Source organism: Vanellus vanellus, assembly GCF_965231255.1.
Source record: "Vanellus vanellus genome assembly, chromosome: 2".
Classification (NCBI taxonomy): domain Eukaryota; kingdom Metazoa; phylum Chordata; class Aves; order Charadriiformes; family Charadriidae; genus Vanellus; species Vanellus vanellus.
Window position 1 is genome coordinate 114,052,775 of NC_138906.1, and position 21,609 is coordinate 114,074,383.

Here is a 21,609-nt window from a genome sequence, read left to right on the forward strand (position 1 = left end):
CCGCTCCCCCCCCCGCTTGCCCAACGTCGCTGGAGTAGCGCTCCGCGAGGCTCCCATTGGCCGCGCCCCGCCCACGTGGCCCTCACACAGGGGCGGGCGGGGCAGGCCCTGCCGCGAACGTTACACCGCTCGGGCGGCGGTTGGGGAGGAAAAGGGGGGGTGAAGTGTGGCGGCACCGGCTCCGTTCCCTGTCCGGAGAGAGACGGGCACGGACGCCCCGCCGGCCTCCTCACCGCTCGTGTCACGCCCCGCGCACGCAGGCGACGGGGAATAACGGGCTCGCAGGGTGCCCGGGGCGGAGGGGCGTGAGGGAAGAGGGCGGTGACGAGAGGGCGCGAGCAGTGCGCACGCGCTGGGGCGGCCGCGCTCCCCTTTGGCGGCGGCCGCTGGAATTTTCTGGAAATGGCGGCGGCCTTGGCTGCGGCGCCCCTGGTCGGGACGGGGCGAGGGGACGAGAGCCTTCGAATCCCCGCGGGACGCCACAGCCGACCTACAGCCACCGCCGCGCCGGTTAGCGGCCGCTCTCTCCCTGGGGAGGGGTTTTCCGGCGGCGATGGCGCAGTGAGTTTTAGCAACCGGCGCAGTGCGCGTGCGCGGGCGTAGCCCGGTGGCGGCGGCGCCTCCAAATGAGGCGGGTGCGGCGAGTACCGAGGAGGGGTTGGTATCCTTCCCCGTGTCCGCGCTGGCAGAGGGGCTGAGAGGAGCGCTGCGTGCCGGCAGGCTGCGGTTCAAGGGCCCGCAGGTTTTTGGAGAAGCCCCTGGACGCAGGTGCGTGTGGCGCGGTGCTTGAGAGCCCCGGGGGGGGGAAGGGGGCGAATGATCGCCATCGGGGCACCCGTGTTGAGAGGCTGTGGGAGGAGGAGCCGCCCGCTGTGCCTGATGGCCTGCTCGGTGCCTCCTCCCGCGCCTCGCTTCGTCCGGAGGCAGAGTCCCGCCCGCCGCTGCCTCCCGGCGCTTCGCATGGCGGCGGGTGCGGGCGAAGAGCTGCAGGACCTTCTGTGAGGGGGTGTGCGGCCCCCAGCCCCGCGGGCGGGCACAGCCTGCTCTCTGAAGCTTGGGCCCGCTTCCAGTTTTTAGAGAAAAAAAACCAACCAAACTCTAAAGCTTACAAACTTTTAACGCCAATAAGCCGGACGTTATGTAAATGCCTCAAAAGGGGTTACAGAAGTAGACTGATGTTAGGCCTAGTTGCAGCGTTAAAACCCGATCGTTCGTCTGCACTTGTGAAAGGTTTTCTGTTTACTTATTAAAAATAGTATGTGGTAAGACGTTAAGAATCTGTGTGGGTTTGTGCTTGTGGGTTCTTGAATAATACAGATTGCTGGTGGAAGGTGCTGAAGATAAGGTGGGCTGTCAGGTGTAGTATTTTGAGAAGGCAGCCAAAGTAAGCCCGTCCATTTGATGTTACCGTGTAGAGAGCAAGAATTCCTTAATATTTACTGTGCAAGTCAGGAATGTTCAGAATTAAAAGATCGCTTTGATTAAGGACACCTATTGTGTGGACTTCCCCTATATTCTGATCTCCACCTGTCATGTTCCAGCATAGGTGGAGAACGGCATCACGAATCTCAACTATGGCCATGCTGCACAACATCTTATTATTCAGGCAAACCTCCCTCATTTGCTTTCAAAATCTTACTGTACAAATGCTGGTACAGATCATTAGCGTTGTAAAGCAACTGTCATCATTTTCATTTGATTGTGTTAGTGTACATCAAGTACTGTCAGCTGACCAAAAGCAGCAGGTGTGGTGGCACCCATGACCATGTAACAGTGGGAGTTGCATTCACTTTCAGGTCTGGTTGATTAAAGAGGTCATCACTTGAGGTGGCAAGCAGATTAAAAAGCAGGCAGGCTACCCACTGCCAGCGTAAGTGGAGTAAGAACTGTTTCCCAATGCCGAATATTTGTTCTCACAGTACGGTATAGGGATGATGCTGATGATTGACGACCTAAAACATGCCAGACTACAGCTGTAGGGCTGTGGCGTAATACTGCATTCTGACCCTTGTGCATCAGCATCAGTAGCGTGCAGTTCCAGGATGTCAGTGTAGTGTTGGTAGGTATTCACAGCCAGCAACTGAGATAACGGGGAAGGAGTCTCATGAACAACATCTTCTGCAGTAGATGTTAAGATTTGATAATAATATCTATCAGTAACTAAAAAATATGGTTCCTTAAGCCTTTTATAAGAACTACTGTTTGGACTAACAAAAAGCATTAGTCAGTTAATTGCTACCCCTATATCAGTTTCTTCTCCTTGTCTCCAGAAGCCCCTCCCTTTTACATAGCACAGCTCCAAAATGCCTTTGTAGCTGCGCTCTGTTGGTGTGTGTAGTACTTCCCTTGATCTGCCCTCCCTAGTGAAACATCATGTTACCAGCTGTGTGAACTACTGGTCTTAATCAAGAAAAACATGCACAGTATCTGGTTGAACTGCGTCACTGCTGAAATCAGTCTAGTAATTGAATGACTGAAAATCTCAGACTGCAGTACAGTACAATCTAAAATAACTTTAGCCTAAGAACTTGCAAAATGTCACACTGGTGAAAGCACACACACAAGCTTTGGTACGTAACTGGCTGGTCAGCCAGTGAGCCCAGCTAACGTACTGCACAGGTGGAACTGAATTTTATTGCTTCTTCCTATTTCATGACAGAACACAGTTCCAGATAACATATTTCTAGCTGTGTGTGGAGGTCACATAAATGCTTTCCATTATCCAACATCGAATGCATCATTGGGTATCTAGTGGAGTTTCCTATTACTCTGAACTTTTCTTCCACCTTTACCAAAGGAAAGAACCACCATCCACTCTCAGTCCAATGGATTCTTTGTGTGTCTTCTGCTTCCAGGTTCTAAATCTCATTTCCTTTCCCAAGGCTGTACCTATTTTTCTTGAAATCTTCTCTAAGTAGTCTTTTTTTCCTCCCAAGTTAAAGGGCTTTCTTCTACCTTTTTTTTTTTTTCCTCTCTTCCACTTTTACATTTGGAGAATTAATACAGCATGTGAATACTTTCATTTTTCCCTCATTCAAGGAGAGGGGCAAACAAGACCACAGAAAATACAGAATCGGTTCCCTTACTGCTGCATTACCACTTCAAGGAACGTATTTGCTGTTGCTGTAGTTAACTCATTTTCATGTAACTCCTCACCCAGTACTTGCACAGTCCAAGATACGCACTGGTAGATCAAAACTGCAGAATTAAGTGTTTCATTATTTGACAAGTTAGTGTCAGCTGCCCAGAATTACTATCAGTAACCCTCTGCTATTGAGGATTGAGAATAATGGAAATCATGTCCTTTTAACATTTGATACCTAAAATAGTCGATACTACTAGTAAAAGCAAGCATGGGGTATAGATAATACCCCTTCCGCTATTCAAGAACAGAAAAGAGAACTTGGATATGTTAATTCTTATACTATTCTATAACTCTTCCATAATGATCACCTTGTTAATCCTTATCACAGTCCTGCATGTATTACCATTGGGAAAATAATTTTGTATATAGTAAACAACTACATGTAACAAATATTGCAGAATCTGTATTTCTAGTTGAGATGTTTGAATTCCAAAATGTTCAAATTTCAACAAAACCTGAAATAACACAAGATGTGAATTTTTTCTTTAATCAATTATCTTAATACAACGATTGCCAAACTTTTTTGACGTTGAAACCAGGACCATAAAGCCTCACATAATAAATAAATTAAGTGGGTAAGATGAGAAAGAAGAGTCATGGTTATTTGCATATTTCTCTTCAAATATTTCACAGTCCTATAGCTGCCCTACAATATTGAGTTTAATTTTAAACAGTGTATCAGATTTGTACCACACAATAAGGATAATGTGAGTTATCCTTTTCTAGTCAAGTGTTTGGCAGACTGCTAGGCGTTACATCAAAATGACTGACATACTTGTCTGTGGAACATCACTAACATGATCTCTAACACGTGGGAAACTGTTGAGGTCCATGTTCTGCTTATGAGACAGATGTCAAGATTTCCATGTACAGATGGAATGAACAGGGGAAAAAAGTGGGACAAGGCAACAGACTCTCCTGTCCAGCTTTACCAGTGGGAGGAGTCTGGCATTGTAGGGCTTTGTTTTTGCATACTTGGAAGTTTCAAACGCAGTAGGTCTAAAACTACGTTTCCCCTCAACACAATTACGCAATCCCATCAGTTTCACCGTTAAAATTGTAGCTCATGATAGTGCCATAATGCATGCAAAATCCTCATTTACATTCAATGCATACTTTAAAAACAGTTGTCTGCTTTCATACTAGGTTAGAATAAGGTAATCCTGTACGAACTACAATACAGCTTTGTTGTTAATTGAGCAAACAGCTTAGTTACAGACTGAGCCTGTCTTTGCATCAAAACGTAACATGCTGTCTATCTCACTTTATGTCTCTAGAGAAGTGTCACATCGTGACAGATGCCCGGCCTGCTACAAGGCATGTGGCTACTACAAACACTGGAGTGACCTTTCAGAAGAGCTTTCAGCAAGTTTAAATTACAGATAATATTTCAATCCGTGTACTATTTTCTTATATGCACAGTGTTCTATACCACTTGTATATTATTGGGTGACTGCTTCACTAATGACTTGTATTTATCAAATTTACTTTTCCATTTGTATGCAATTCAACGATTTAATTTTGTAAAATTTAGTAATGTAGAAAGGATAGCCAGGTTTTTCATACAAGTGATACACATACGTATTTTGCTCTCAGAACTACCAACAGTAACACTATTTGTTTAACAATAGTACATCAAGGAACTTCAGAGAGCCTGTTGAAATAAAGGTGGGGCACAAAGAGACTATGTGAGATAATAATGACTCAGGGAAATCTGTGCATACAAAATTTGACTCAGAAGAGGGAAGTACTGTTAATCAGAATATCAAAACTAAATATAGAATAAAATATACATAATACAGTTAAGCTGCATCTATCACATTAATTGTAATAAGAATGTAAGTTACACAGCAGATGTTAGAAGAGGCAGACACAATATGGTGTCAGGTGACTGACATTCACATTTCCTAATTTACATTGAAATGTTTATATGTGTACATACGTTTGCTAGATTTTACAAGCAGCTGTATCAAGTGTCAATATGCAGTCAGTTTTTAAATGAGTAATTAGTTCTTAAGAGTAGCTGATGCACAGCAGTAAGGTCAAACAAGGCTCTGACACTTAGCCATGTATTAAAACTGTTCTCGTATATTCTGTCTTCCTCCAGCTGCATACCTTGGCTGTATTGAATAAATTTGTACAAGAAATGGTTTCTTGTTGCTGTTCATTCTTTTAGTAGAGTACTACTGGTATTTAGGGGGGGTGTAATATGATAAAAAGATAATTTTCACATTTGCCGGACTTGTAATTTAGTCAGTTTTGTTGATTCTTCAAAGAACCTTAGAAAAACTTGAAAGAATTTTCAATGACAGATCAAAAGATGCAATTTTGATCTCTCAGTGAGTCACTTCACCGTCTACAGAACTTCTTTTCTTATAATCTAGAATTATGATTATGCTTTGCAGTAGTTAAAACCATTGTAATTGCTGTTGCTTTCTTCATTTTTTTTAAAAAGTACTAGAACATACATAATTTTACTGATATTAAAGTTACTTTATTATTTTCAGACAGTTCATCTTGTATTACAAAAGTCCTTAGAGGTCAGCTCGAACTCCGAAACCTGGTCCTTTGGGTGGTTCAGTCAGAGAAGTAAGGCCACCAGCTGGCTCACAAGAAAAACGTCCACTCCTGAAAAATTAAAGCAGTTTTATTCATTGCTGGTATTGCTATAACCTCAGATATGGTTTAATCACTGGATAGAAGACAGTTACAAATCTGACTTAAGGCTGAAGGCACTGTTTTGTTTTTTTCTTTTGTTCTTCCTATTCATCCTTCAAAAGTGTGTGATGCTACTTTTAAATAAAAAGGATTCCAAATTCAGGTAGTGACAAATAGTTTCAGAACTGAAATGCAAGAGAGGACCACTAGTTTTGGTTTTATTTATTTATAGGTTGGCCAGACAAATTGGTGTTGATCTCCATAGTACCAAAGGCAGCATCCAATTGTACCAGTCATATTTTTATTAAAGATGCTTCCCTGTGTTTGGAAACTGCTTTACTATTGTTGTTCTTGTATTCAAAGGAATCATTATAGAAACAATAGGAATAGGTAGCACACCCAAGTCAAATTAATTCTTCTGTTCACACAATCATATATGTAGTTAGGCCAAGAAAGAACAGTGGGAAAGAACAGATAAGAAAAGCTCATAAATAATAACCCTTTCAGAAACTTGCAATCTTTCTGGGTTTTATCAGAAATTAAAACCAAAACAAACCACAAAACAACCAACAGGTATTTGTTGATTTATGTGATCTAGACCAAAAAATCCTACAGGTGATAACCATTCCCCTATTAGGTCCTAAGCCAAATCACAATAGGCATTTTCACATTTTATGCTCCCCTAGCCAGTCAGCAAGAACATAAAAAATTCTCAGTTCTTTCCAATTCTTTTTGGTTTTGAATATGTAAAAAGCCACCGAATGCATGCCATTCTGTTCAGCAAATTAATTAATGCTTTTTAGCTGTAGGTTATGAACTCGGATCACTGGAACAGGAATTTAGTTTCTGTAAAGGATTAGCCTTCAAGTAGTTGGCCATTATTATGCAAATATAGCATACCTTGGGCCAGGTTTGGGAACTTTGCCAGCCTTTAGCTCATCAATTATGTCTTCAATATCTTTAGGTGTCAAATCTTCCTGTAAAAAAAAAAAAATAGATCATTGACAAAACAGAAAGAGTCAGCAATTATACTAATTGCAGCATTCAAAATTCATCAGACAGTGGCTCTCTTAGGTGTGTTTCTAGCATAGGTAATTTTGATCCTGTCCATTAACACAGATACTGGTTCAAAGAGTTAAGAAAATTAAAAAGCCTTCTGTCATTTTAATGTTACGTTTTTTATTTCACATATAGTTACAGAAATTATGTTAAAACTAAATGTTGATGTGGGTCATATCTATAACATGGGTTTGTGTTTTCAGCTTCCTTGGTATATTAGTGAGCTGGGTCTCTGCTTATCCACGATACCCATGCCATTGCACATACTGCAAAATGGTGTCAGCTGTGACCAAAAAAAAAATTGTGGGTACAGCTCAAGAGAACAATTCTTAAAAAATTAATCAGACTGTGATAACAAAATAAAAGATTTTAATATTTTTTGTTTTTAAAAAGCTGGATTCAGTCAATATATAAATTCCTTTTGCCTGATGGCATCCAAGTAAGCCATAATTCAGAAGTCTAAAAGTTCAAAAATAGTGTTAAACCAGTCCATACTTTCCAACAGACTGCTTTAAAAGTGCTTTTACAAGCTTATCAAATACCTATTTAAAAATTTCAGATTTATGGGCAGACCATTATCACAAAAATCCATCACCCGACTTGTATAAATCAAGACAGTAACTGAAAGGAAAAACACACAATACAATGTGATGCAGATGAAGCGTTCTAGGAAGATGTCAAGAAACTAGAAGATGCTCTAGGTTATAAGTTGTCACTGCCAATAGGAATTTGAAGCAAATAACCAAAACTTCAGAATCTGAAACAAGTGAAAACATAGGCAACCCAGCAAAGAAGTTGAATCTTTTAAAAGAGAATGTAATACTTACATAGTAATTGTCATTTATTTGTACCATCGGTGCATTTACACAAGCTCCTAAACATTCCACTTCTATCAGGGTGAAGAGTTTATCAGGTGTTGTTTCCCCAACTTTTATACCTAGACCAATAAAGAATATTTGGTTCAGCAATGGTTACTGAACCAGATTAATGAAGCATGAGTTTAAGTACTCCATAGGCTTCTAATTATTTGTATTTTGGCCTTAAAAACATTTGCATAGTTAAATCCTCTTAAATGAGTCAAAAATGTTTCCATTAAACAAAAGATCCTAACAGACTGTGAAGTGAGTCTTCAGATACATTTTTGAGACCTCATTTACAGGTTCACAGGCATGACTTATCAAAAAATAACCATGAAATGACAGTTCTAAGAAACAGAACAGCTCTACTCAGGAACATTTTTAGTAATCAATACAATAGAGTGGAAAAATAGGGAAAATGTAGCTTTCATGTGCCAATTCAAAATGCATTAATATACAGTGTTGAGACCAAATTCCCAAATTAACCAAGATCCAAGCATTAACATTGTTAGCAACAAATTCATAAACACTTTCCAGATTTTTACATGAAGGCTTATTTCTTGAACAACTCTGTATACATACTTAGCTTCCATGATGCATTATTGTTCTAGCAATACAGATACAGACCTTGCCCAGCGGGCAGGTTAGCCAAAATCACATCTCAGAGTCTGATCTTGACAAAATTCTCCATGGAAGGAATAATGCTGAAAAGCAGTTTTCCTCCGTAATTATTAGAAGGGAGAAAACAAATAAAAGTCTAAGGCCTGTGTTTTAGTAAAAGCTACACAGTTATCCCTAATGCTTTGATTTCTCAAGCTAAGGGTTTCAGTTAAAATTATGCTGTCTTTGCAGTAACAAACCAAGACAAATTTCATCTAAATAGGCCTATTCCAGACAACAGAATATATGAAACGCAAGATAATAAGCAGCTGCAGTTCTTACAACAGTGGTTCTTAGGAAATGTTAGCACAGCTTGCTGCTTCATAGAAGGGGAAGAGTTGTTACTTGCCGATCTTATCCCCTCTTCCCTTCATAACCACCCAACAGGGAGGAAAAAAAAAAAACCCAACCCACATGCAAAACCTATGGGTTCTCCTTACATCTCATATGATGCAGCACTCTCAATTGACTTTCTCCATAGAGAATTCAAAAGTTTTGTTAACATCATGTTTGCTATCCAGAAGGACCTTGACAGGCTAGGGAGGTGGGCCCGTGCAAACCTCATGAAGTTCCACAAGGCCAAGTGCAAGATCCTGGGTCGGGGCAATCCCCAACATGGATACAGGCTGGGCAATGAGTAGATCAAGAGCAACCCTGCAGAGAAGGACTTGGGGGTATCAGTGGATGAAAAACTTGAGTATGAGCCAGCAATGTGCACTCGCAGTCCAGAAAGCCAATTGCATCTTGGGCTGCATCAAAAGACACACGTCCAGCAGGTGGAAGGAGGCAATTCTGTCCCTGTATTTCGTTCTCATGGGACCCCACCTGGACACCCTGTGTCCAGTTCTGGAGCCCCCAGCATACAAAGGACACGGACCCGTTGGAGCAGGTCCAGAGGCAGGCCACGAAGATGATCAGGGGGCTGGAGTGCCTCCCCTATGAGGACAGGCTGAGAGAGTTGGGGTTGTTCAGCCTGGAGAAGAGAAGGCTCTGGGGAGATGTTACAGCAGCCTTCCAGTACTTAAAGAGGGCATACAGGAAAGATGGGGAGGGACTCTTTATCAGGGAGTGCAGCGATAGAACGAGGGGTAACAGCTTTAAACTGAAAGAGGGCAGGTTTAGATTAGATATTAAGAAATTCTATACTGTGAAGGTGATGAGACACTGGGACAGGTCACCCAGAGAAGCTGTGGATGCCCCATCTGTGGAGGTGTTCAAGGCCAGGCTGGATGGGGCTTTGAGCAACCTGGTCTAGTGAAAGGTATCGCTGCCCAAGGCATGGGTGTTGGAACTACATGATCTTTAGTGTGCCTTCCGACCCAAACAATTCTATGATTCTATCATCTTACTTCAGTAAAAAAAAAAAAAACAAAAAACTTACAAACAGCTTTCATATAGCATATACCTTAAAAAAAAAAAAAAAAATCTTATTTGGCATATAAAAAAGTGCCATAGCATTCAGAGTCCTCTTCTACATATGGGACAGAGCTTACTTTCTCAGTCCCAAGTGTCACATTACAGTAATGCATTTCCTGGTAAATTGCCTTTAAAACCACTTTAAGACCACTAAATCACACTCCAAACAATGGCCTTTTCTGCTCTACTGTTTAAAAATAAAGAATAAATGCCAGATCTGAAATTTGAAGTATTTAGTGCATATTCTCCAATGATTTCACTCTATATTTTCAATACTATCACTCTATTTCCACCATATAAAAATTTTTACTTTGGTATCATTAAACGAAAGTAAAAAAAAATTACAAAAAGGGTATTACAAATTTGTGTCATACCAAGTTTCTTCTTAATGGCTTCTAAAATACTATCAGAGTCTCGCAGCATGCAAGGTGTGGTAGTGCAGACCTGAATGTGGTATTTCCCAACAGGTTTGCGATTATACATTGTATAGAAGGTTGCTACTTCATACACTCTCATGGGAGGCATTTCTAAAATTTCAGCAACCTGTAACAAGGGGAACACAGACACTGCATTGAATTCTCACAGCACATCAGTAAAGGCATTTAACAAACTGTTTCAATAAAGTCACCTGTCCTCTGTCTGCAGTAACAGATAAGTAAGAGCAAGGGGATGGGTATCAAAGCACAGCTGTATTCAAGTGCCAAGAAAAGACACCTGAGTTACTCTGACTGGAGTCACTCTGCTCGAGCACAAACTCGACTAAGCCATGGATTAGCACAGCAAGGAGCTCAAGTCAATTCCCTCCAACATCTAGCATCATACACAAGCTAGATGCGAGGCATCAGCCGTGTTCCAGCTTTCATTGTCAGCTCCAGCTCATGCTGCAGTTCTGCTCTTTTGCTGTATGAGCAAATGAACTTGTACACATCTGCCCACACCATCCCACCTAAGCCTTTTGCTAAGGGAATACATACAGGCTGGTACTACGCTCACCTAATTTAGATACAGCAGGTCTGTCTCAGGTTCTTTGACACACCAGGGCTGGCCTTAGAAACACCACTGCTACATCTGCAGATTGGCGTCACAGCTCATAAATAGGGAGTGAAGCACGATCTCCATGGAGCCAGTTCTGGTATAAGTGACCCTGACCTCATTAACCTGGAACCCTGGCAAACTGCTCAAGTTGAGAACTCACTGTTGTCAAAAGCATAACTGTTTTATGTTCCAGTCTCTATAGCAGGCAAATAACAAACCACGGAAAATATTTGATCACTTAAAAATCTTAAGATCTTTTTAAACATAATATCAATCCAAAATGTTGAGTAAATAAACAAAAATACTTTTCCCATTCAGTATTAATGGAGATTTGAGGCTTTATGCTACATTGTAAAAACAGTAGCAGACAAAATGTGCCCTTCTCTAAATGTGCACTTAACTCCTTCAGTGATTTCTGTAACACTCAAAATCCTCACTTAGCATATCTTGATGATATGCCAGATTGTAACACAAAATATGATAGATTTATTCACATGAATATAAACCAGAATTATTTATCTCTTGGTATTTGATTACTGTCAGGCAACCTATCACTTTGGAGCGGTGTACTTGCTTGCTTATTTTGAAACAATTTTAATAAATCATTTGATAAGTCTTCACTTGCTGTGAGGAGTTATAAAACACTCTTGATACACAGTACACTAACGCTGCTTTGTGGAAGTCTACAGGCTGGGAGATTAAGTACAATCCTGGCAATGTGTGTAGTGCCACTAATCTGAGAGGAGGAAAAAAACCCACCATCATTATATTTTGCTTTCCCCAAATTCAGCAGCAAACAAAATGTTTCAAGTTTCTGTTTCTACTTCCAGGATGATTCTGGGAAAAGAGCCTACCTAAATAAGGCTCATGTAATTTCTGTTTTGTTCTGTCTGTAGTTTCTAGCAATGGACTAACCTTTATGTAAACAACAGAGCCCAGAGTTCCCTGGGTTAGTTTTCCCTTTTATTTTTTGAAATACAGTCTCATTAGGAATTCTCACAATTCTGTGCCACATGTACGCTTTGATATATAAATGCTAATATTCTAATAAGGTATTTAAAGAGAACAGTAAAATTATGCTTGAAAGATAATTAAGTATTAAATACCTTGTTCATAGCCGATATGGGCAACCATCCATGCTGTCTTTGGGCCAAATCTAGTACTGCCATGACAGCTGCAGACTTGTGTCCCCCTGGGTAGTTGTTTATGATTGCTTCTATTCGCTTTTTAAAGGAAAAGAGGGGAGAAAAAAATAAGTACCAATCTAAAGACAAAGTCTGTGTATATAACTTTTTTTTTGGCTGCATACCTTTTGGTTTTCAGGTGTGAACTCAAATGGAGTATCTGGATTATTTTCAGGACTATCTCTGTGCTTCAGGAAAAGAAAAAGAAAATGTAAAAATAGGGTTGTCAGGAAATTATTCAGGCTAAATTTACTGTTGTAAAATATCTTCTTATTAGACAGTTACAGTTGAATTGCTTGAATAAAACCGATATATTCCAGCTAAAAATTTCATAGTACTCAAGCATAAATGATAAAATATCTCTGGGAAAGTAATAAAAACTGTTGGCAATTATTTCATCACTCTTTAAAATGACAACTTATTCCTGTTATTTCCTATTCAGAAAATTATTTCTTGAGGAATATGGTGTTGTTATCAAAATACATATTTTTAAACACTGTTAACACAGTTTGGCAATTATGTTCAAACTCATCACAGGCAGATTAAGAGTCCTCTGGTTAATACCTTAATAAACAGCAAGGGACTAAAACAACAGCCCATTGTTTTTTCTTTTCCCATGAGACATTAACTATAAAAACTTCAAAATGGATCAAGAAGCTTGTTATATAACTAAAATGTTTGCACAGTCAAACACATGTTACTAACCCATTTTAACATATTCTTTTGATTTGCAATGGATTTCAACATTTTCATTTTAGATAAAATTCTGAATCGGGGTGGAAGAAGCAGAATTTAGAATATCTTATTTTGGAAATATTAATTCAATTATATTATTTTTAAGGTCATCTTCTAGGGAAACATCAAATTGAAATTAGTTCTTGTTTTCAGAAAATAGAAATTTTGAACTCTTGCAGGAAAATGTCACTTTCTTTAATAAAATCTTGATTCTGACAAAAATACTTACCCAGAGGCAAAACTTCCTGCACAAAATTTTCAAGTATCTCTAAGCAGCTCATTATGGTATCCTTGAAATACTCATAGCTAAGTTTGGAATTAAACTTTATACAGTTTTCAAATTGAGAAAATGTTAATGGAAAGTTTGGGAAAGAATTCAAGCAATACTTGAGACGTGATGTTAAAAGCAATCCACAACCAGCTAATAATAAAAGCTTTATAAGCATATTTAGGAAAAAGAAACCCACTCTGTTGACTTTCACTTAGTAATAATTTTCTCAAGTAACCTAGAGTGATTTTGCAGTGTGAAGAACTTAATCTTAACACTGCAAGATACCTACACACTGAAAGATTGTCATCAGTGTTAAAACTTAAAATATGTGTGGTCCATAGCTATTTCTGGATTTAGAAATTCTAACATGGAAATATCGAAAGGCCAAATACTTAATTTCAGTTACATCTGCTGGTCTTGCAAGGATCTAGAGATTCTTTTTGCTTATCCTGTACATATCCTGGAGCACACAACACTACTGGCATCATCAATTTGAGAGCACGTACCCCTACCACATTTCCAAGTCAAATATAAATGTACAGTCAATATGTACTTCTCCACCAAGGATGACTTTCTCCTAATAACAGAAATTACAGAAAGATAAAATATTTGTGTGTTCAAAGGGAATTGGTTATTAAATATGAATTTATTGCTTATTGTATGGTCTACAAGATAACATAAAACAGCTTTTAGACACACAATTGCCACTATTTTAGACTGACCCTTACAGATAAAGGATTTGACTCCTCATATGTAGTGCTGGTGAGGGTTTTCTGCCAATTTTAATGAAAGTTCTTAAAAAGAGGCTGATGGAGGAAAAACTAATAGGAAATACTGTGCAACTTTTAATTTTTTCCCTTACAGACCTGTTCTGTCTTAGCTGCACAGATCAAATTCAAGATTCATGATACATATTTCCAGAACTAAACTTTTCCTTCTCAAATCTGCATGCCTGTGTGCTATTTTGCCTTCCACAGCTGATACAGTTACAATTGTACTTGATCTCCATTTCCTTTGCAAATAAGTATATTTGATTTAATTAAAATCTCCCTCTTTGTCTAGAACAGCTGTTCTTTTCAGTGTATCATCCCAAGATGGATATCCTTAAATACCCTACATGTGAAGAAGAATAATAAAGACTCTCTATCTGAAGCTGCAATTTTCCACAGTCAATTCTGTGCAGCAAGACTCCAAGATACATTGTAAAGGCTACAGCACAGGTGAACACCACATAAGATCATGTCATCTTTTTTGTTTTCCATTTTCCTAAATGGGCTTCATCTAATCTGTGCTGTGGAGAGTTTGATAGTTTTCATTGAGAGCTTACAGAGTTCTAGGCCTACTGAGTTGTTAGGAATTGGTCAATCACACATTCCTTAGTATTCCATTTGTCTGACAATGCACCAGTTATCTGAAACTTAAATGAGCTGATTTGCTCCTAAATTATATGGGTGTATTTCTGCCTTTTTTTAGGATACAGATTCTGCAGAACAAGATCAGAATTACGGACACAGAGTTGGAAGGAATACTATGTTAAATCACAGAGTGGTTGAGGTTGGAAGGGACCCCTGGAGGTCACCCCATTGCTCAAGCAGAGCCACCCAGAGGTGGTTGCCCAGGACCATGTCCAGATGGCTTCTTTTAAATATCTCCAAGGTGGCAGGCTCCACAATGTCTCTGGGCAGCCTGTGCCAGTGCTTGGTCCCCCTCACAGTGAAAAAGAGTTTCCTGATGTTCTCTGAGGCCATTCCCTCTGGTCCTGTCTCTGGGCACCACTGAAAAGAGCCTGGCTCTGTCCTCTGCACCCTCCCTTCACGTATTTATAGACATTGATAAGATCCCCGTTCCTCCAGCCTTCTCTAACAGTCCCAGCTCTCTCAGCCTTTCCTCATATAAGAGATGCTCATAACAAGAAACCAATATACTAAGGCTTTCTCCATACACAAACTAAGTACAAACAATTACGTCTGTACCAACTACAGCAATTTGTTGAAAAGCAAGGTCAGACTCTACCCAGACATTTTTTCTGATTCCCTTCTCATGCCCCCCAATTTCCTGAAGTCTTACACAATACGTTTTCATGCCATGCATAGTTTGACTGTATCACATTTGTATTGCAGGACTGACTAACCTACTTAAAGGTGTGAACAACTGCACTGTGAAGGCCTACCCAAGCCACACTGTCCCCACAGATGATGGTACTCTCCCATGGAAGGTACTAAGGCTGCTGAATGTTCATCTGACATTCATTTTGCTACACCAACCTGGGCCATTTTGTTATTCTTTTTTCAGTGATCTAATCACCTGTCTTCCTTGACACTGAGAATTATTAAAGAATGCTGAAGAATTACAATAGAATAACTAGAACAATTTAGCTTTTATGCATACTTCAAAAAAGTTGGCCTGAAACTTGACCTATGCCCTGTGGTAAACACCAGTCCAAAACACTGTAAACAAAAATGAGAGAACTGTGTGGTCTGTAGGGGAAAAGGTGTTTAGGGCAACAACCTGTTAAGAGTCCATATCAAATCAGCAACGAAATTTATTACTTTTCCTCCAAGGGGAAAGTACCCTGCATTGACTATTCCAGCAGAACTCAAGATCTAAACCTCTCTAAAATTAAGAATGGTGGAAGTACTCTCAGATCCAAGTATCCCACTGACCATCTTCACAAGTAACTAAAACTAGCAATTATCTAACCCGTACTAAACTCCTGTGCAGGCCTATGACAAAGCCCACACCAGGGCAGTTAATGTGTTAAGGAAAGTCCAGTCCATGTGTTTAAAACCACAAAGCAGAAGAGTTAAGTTTTAGCTTGCTAAGGAGGCTACAGACAGGTAAAAGTCAAAGATAGAGAAGACATGTTTAAAGAAAGAAAGGTAACTATTGTAAATAAAAGTATCTTTGAAATGAGGTCTTCCCTAGTCATCAGAAATATGGTAGATTTGGAGCAGCTCTCTTGGATTACTACAGGTAAACAACCAACCTACTTTTAAACTTGGTATACTCTTTCTTGAAGTGTGATCTAGCTGCCTGTGATGGCACCAGACTGAGTTTAATGATTAAGAAAGTCTCTTCTTGGCTATTTCAGAATAAAAAATAGTTTCAGTAGAACTTTTGTTATTTCTGTATGTTTCTGATAACATGCAAGAAAAAAAACTTGCATGAAAAATATTTGCAAAGGGGTAAAAGGGCATGCAAATCAGCACTGTGTATTAATACTAGATTTTAAGACAACCAGGTTCCCTGCCAGGCTGTTCCTTGCTGTTACAAAATAAGCATACTGACTGCATCTCCCTTCCTCACATGGATTTTATATATGGAAAGTGCAGCAAGAAGCACCAATATGCTTTGCAAAATTAAAAAAAAAAAACAAAACAAAACACGCTGGTGTGTAAACTGACATACAAGGAGGACCACCACAATAGGTTAGAGTTACTCCTAGGTAAGCCTACTATTCCTCCACAAGCAGGTTTAAACAACTTTCAACACTTCATCTGCTTGTAATATTACAGAAAACTAAGACTTTTTTTTTTTAAATGTTGGAGTTTCCCCCCCCCCTACAGAATTTGGGGGGGAATAGTCCCCTTTTCTGATTGTATACAAACACCTAGTGTTGATTAAAATAATGCCTTCAGCTCAACTCAGCAGGAGTTTCCCTTGAAATTTGCTATGTTAAGTAACTTCTGAAATTTGCTGTCAATGATTTTAGTTGCAGTTAGAGCAAACAATTAGACACACACACAATGACATCCAACTATCTTCCTCCCATAGCCTTTTACTTCATAGAACAACAAATACTACCTATTAAAAAAACAAACCAACCAACCCCCACACACATAAAACAAACCCCCACACAATTTCCTATGCTCTTCTAGCAAAAAATCTGTTGTAACATAAAAATGAAAGGAGTGAATGATGCTATTAAATAAAACAGCTGGATATCACAAGTAGCTAAGTAAAACACACTACTTTACTTTCCTACTTCCCTTTCTCTATTTTAAGGCTCCTCCCTCCAGCAAATAATTTACAGTTACATAAAACTTGAAAAACGCCTGCAGAATTTACAAAGCTGTCTAGCTTCATATGCTGGGCACCAACATCCATTAGGGTGCCAAAGACACCTTTTATCTGCCTTCACCAACCTCAAACTACACTTGAAGTTTCCTAAGTTGTCATCCTACACTGTTTCCTCTATTCCTTTAACACCAGCTCTCACTCCATAAATCATCAGTGACTGCTCAGGTTTCTGGAAAAGTATATGAAGTATGTACTGTAATCCCATTAACTTAGTCGTATGAGAAAAGCTGTAGAGACAGCTGCAGAAAGGCAACAACAACAACAAAAATCTGTTAAAAAATGCTGAGCACCTGCTTTCAACAAAATGGTCAATTCTCTAGTAAAGTGTTGATTTCCACCAGATGTTGGAAAAACACCAAGTTGTTCAGCTGTTGAACTGCAGACTAGATAAAGCTCTGGACAGAGCAGAATGGGACAGGATACACCTCTAGGATGCTTTGGGTTCTCTTTGGAGGTAGACAGGCAACATGTCTGCTTAACACATTTAAATTTGAGGGCTTTTTTTTTTTTTTTTCTTCAATCACCATTACTATTTATACATATTATGATACTGCCCAATGGTTTCAATTATGAATCATTATGCAACATGCTACATGACATACAATACAAACAAGAACTGCACTTTTCAACTGCTCATGAACAGGGCTAGACCTGGACCTAAAGGTAATTCTGCTGCAAATTTTATAAATCAAGAAATTGGGCCCGCAAAAAGTTTTATGAGCTTCAATTACAAACTCAATTAAGTTCAGTTAAAATAGGAAACAAAAACTGTTTTAAAATGAAACAAGTATAAACAAAGTCTTATCTGTAATCACACACAAATGCTGCTAATATCACCATTGCTATTAATAAACAGGAGTTTTCACTATATAGGAAAAGAAATATAAGGCCAAAAACTAAAATAAAACCTTTTGATACTCCTGTCGCAACACTAATAAAAAGTTCTGCTGAAAAAATGCTTCTTTGTGAATTCCAGCAGGCTTCTATAGCAAGTTCTGCCCATCAGAAGCTTTTAGGCAGATTAAAAAAGCATATGCCAAACTCTTCTTACACATCCCCCTTCCACTAAGGTACAAAATTACTTACCACAAATAAGGCTCCTCCACTGGCATTGCGCACTGCTGTTCTATGTAAGTATCGGATTTGTCTTATCTAAAAAAAATAAAGTAGATAGTATTAATACTTAATAATTTCCATAGTGCTAGAGACTGCTTTCAGAACCAGCTTGATTCCTATTCTAATTGTAAGCCATTAATTCTACTGTCATCACTAATAATTTAAATTAAGTCAAGAAAATAATATTAAGGGCTCTCCTATGCTATTAGGAAATCAAATCTCTTAACTCACCTTGACCATTTCAGACAACATAGAAATTAAAGGATTTAACTGCAAACAGGTAATACTCTGCCACAGCTTAATCTAACTGCCTTGAATACTAATTATCACACATTTGATGAAGAATTTCGCAATTTGTTAACACGTCCTTTAAATATCACGTCCTTTAAAACACTTGCAGAAACTACCATTATTGAGGTTCTTCTCTAGTAAGCATTTACATGCTTCTTCAGCTTTTATCTAACTGAACAGTGAGATCAGGCATAAAAGAACAAAGTTAAGAACATGAAATATCAACAGGATACAAGAGCCATATGCAAGTTGTGTTCAGCTATTCTCTGTAGTGTCTGTCTGGATCCGTCATGCCAAAACAGATCAGAACTGCTAGATTCTGGCCAGTATTACTAAAATCATCTGATTATATTATCTTGTTATAAGCAAACATTCTATAAAAAATTAAGTTTATATCATTTTAATGTTAATTTTTACATTGGACTCTAGACCAATTTTGAGAATTCTTGAAGTAACAGAAGTATAGCATATTAAAAAAACAAAATTCCCCCTTTAACTACATAATTTCTGTTACTGTATAAAATTTGTGGGATTTCAACTGGATCATCATCAAACTAGCAAAAGTACAGGCATGAGGTCAGATCTGAAATCCAAGCTTAAGTACCAGGGAACTACACTCCCTGCTCTTCTGTAAGAGCAACCTAATCAGCTCCATCTTTTCAGCAGCAGATCATGTAGTTTCACCTGCAGTATACTTTACACGATGGCTGCAGTCTTTCCCTGTCATATGATCAGTCCTTCCAGGAAGCACTGGATTTACTGTGCAGTTATGCATATTATGTAGTATGCACCCATTTCCTTTTTGCTCTCCACTTCTAGCTCATCTGAAAGTACCAGCCAGGAGAGCAATTCATCTGCCATTCTGTGTCATAAGCCAAAATCAACTCTGGGATACACTGATAACTCTGTGCACTGCAGATCCTTCCTGAGTGCCACTTCTTCCAGGAGACTCTCAGTCTATCATCTTTATCAACTGGCATGAAGCACATCAAATGCACTGCACTGGCATGCCAATTTGAGTGCCCTCTGTAAACCACACAACATGTAAAATTCAGACAAAAAACTAAAAAGTGTAAATACAGCACGCAAATGCACCTGAAATTCTGCAGACAATGCTGACAGGTGCATATGAATGGGGATTTGATGCTCTGGTATAAATCCTACTAAATGCTAAGTAAATATAGCATATATGCAGTTTTAGCTCTGAAGGGACCACCACCACATTGTAAGCTTCAGGTTTCTAACTGTAAGAGGCAGTCTCCTACCAAAAGCAGCACTTCAGATGAAAACCCTTTACTCTACCAAAAGATAGCATACTGTTTCCAAGAACCAAAACTTGTGAATTTCAGGCTCTAAGAAGAAATAGGACAAGACGCCAGTTTTTGCACTGCCCTAAACAATTTCAATTAGTGTGAAGAGTTGACTCAGGATTAAAAAACAAACTAAGGGTCTTCCTTCCTCATGGTTAGTCTTACATAAAAAGGCAAGCCGGAAATATATTTTTCCACTTGGGACGCCTCCCAATAACCTATAACAAGCACCAAGCTGTTACTGCTGGAGCCTTTTTCACTCGATACAGGCAGTGCTACTCTAGCGCCGGTCAGGTAACTCCGGCAGGCCCCGAGGCCGAGGGAGACACCCGGCACCGACGCCTTTCCACCCACTGCACCGGCCCTTCCTTCCCCGAGGCCCTACCCCGCCGCGGGCCCCCGCCGCTTGCTCACTGCGAGGGCAGCGCCGACGTCCCACCCCGCCGCGGCCTCCCTCCTCTTCCCCCCGGCCTCCTCCAGCCGAGCGGCCGCCCTGCCCGGGCCACCGGGGGACAGACGTGTCGTCGCCGTCGCAGCCTCCCCCTTACCGAGCATGCGGCCGCGGCCCGCAGAGGAGCGCACAGGAACATGGCGGCGACAGAAACGACGACCCCCAAATCTTTTCCCCCCCCTCCCCGCTTCCCTCTCCTCTCCTTGAGGCCTGGGCTCGCCCTCCGCGCAGCGGCAAGGAGACGCGCAACGCGCATGCGCCGGCGACGCCCGGCTGCGCGCTCGCGCCCGCGAGCCAGCTGCCCCGGCGGGAGCGCGCCGGCGCGCGGCGACCTTTGGCGGTTGGCGGTTGGCGGGTGGCCGTTGCCGGGTGGCGGTTTGCGTCTTCCCGTGTGGTGGCCGCTCGTCCGAAAGGCGTGGGGTTGCCGCTCGCTTCGCTCGGCTAGCGGGTGTCGTGGCTGCCTGCTCTGGAAGGAAGCGTTATCCAGACCGTCCCTCCGGCAGCTGGTGAAGTCCTGTCCTGTCCAGTCCTGGCCTGGCCTGGCCTGGCCTGGCCTGGCCTGGCCTGTCAGACCTGCACGGTTTGTGTCAGTTAACGGAAGCAAACCACAAGATCTAAGAATTTTCTGTGAGTTTTAACCGTTTGTGACATACACCAGCGTGAAAAAAAAAAATTCTTTTGGAAGCAAGTGTCTGTAATAAAAAGGGGAAAATTGCAGAAAGTAGTGATTTTTCTTTTTTGTCCTCTGTTTTCCTCCCTTTTTCACAGGTTTGTTGACCAAGGTATTTCATGTTTGAACTGCTGGTATCTATGTTTTGACCTCCCTTGGTCAGAAAAAACAAGACTAAATATCTGTTTGTCTTTTTGGCCTTGGATAAACATTCCCATTCGTTCAATATACTACACATACTGGAACTGAAGAATATCTAAGTGACAGTCTTTTCCCCTTAACACAACACCGGTCCTTACACCAGTGCTAGAGACATGGGTTCTAGAAGCACTGGTCCTAGAAACTTTGATTACAGGTCCATCCTCATCCATACCTGTTATCGTTCAGGTCTTGTGATGAGGAATGCAAATGTATTTTTTTCACTGTACAATAAATTCACATTTTTCAAGTAACAGCTAAGAAGGAAGTATTTTATACCAATGAGCACTTAGCATTGCAGATTTGCAAAGCAGTAGCTGATGTTCCACCATCCCTTACCATATCCTCCTTCCCTCTGAGAGCAATCTCCCCTGCATTCCCCACCCTCTCGTCTACCCAGGCTCTCAGTGATGCAGCCTGATTAAATTCATGCAGTGTGCAGTGAAAATCTATCCATGTATATTTTACTTTTG

General features: G+C 40.4%; 1 protein-coding gene and 1 long non-coding RNA gene across 2 annotated transcripts; one reads left to right on the forward strand and one right to left on the reverse strand.

The window, feature by feature from the left end:
• The first annotated feature begins 366 nt into the window (after positions 1-366).
• LOC309669196 lies at positions 367-15,367 on the forward strand. Its single transcript, XR_014268889.1, has 3 exons — positions 367-768; positions 14,088-14,240; positions 15,141-15,367. It is a non-coding gene; the product is annotated as an uncharacterized lncRNA (long non-coding RNA).
• On the reverse strand, positions 5,618-20,524 carry NDUFV2 (NADH:ubiquinone oxidoreductase core subunit V2; the record flags this gene model as incomplete). Its single annotated transcript, XM_082479797.1, has 8 exons — positions 5,618-5,773; positions 6,704-6,780; positions 7,690-7,799; positions 10,170-10,338; positions 11,937-12,053; positions 12,140-12,202; positions 18,187-18,252; positions 20,366-20,524. The coding sequence occupies 8 exons, from the start codon at positions 20,522-20,524 to the stop codon at positions 5,680-5,682; spliced, it is 855 nt and encodes a 284-aa protein (XP_082335923.1). The 3' UTR covers positions 5,618-5,679.
• Between the last annotated feature and the right edge of the window lie 1,085 nt (positions 20,525-21,609).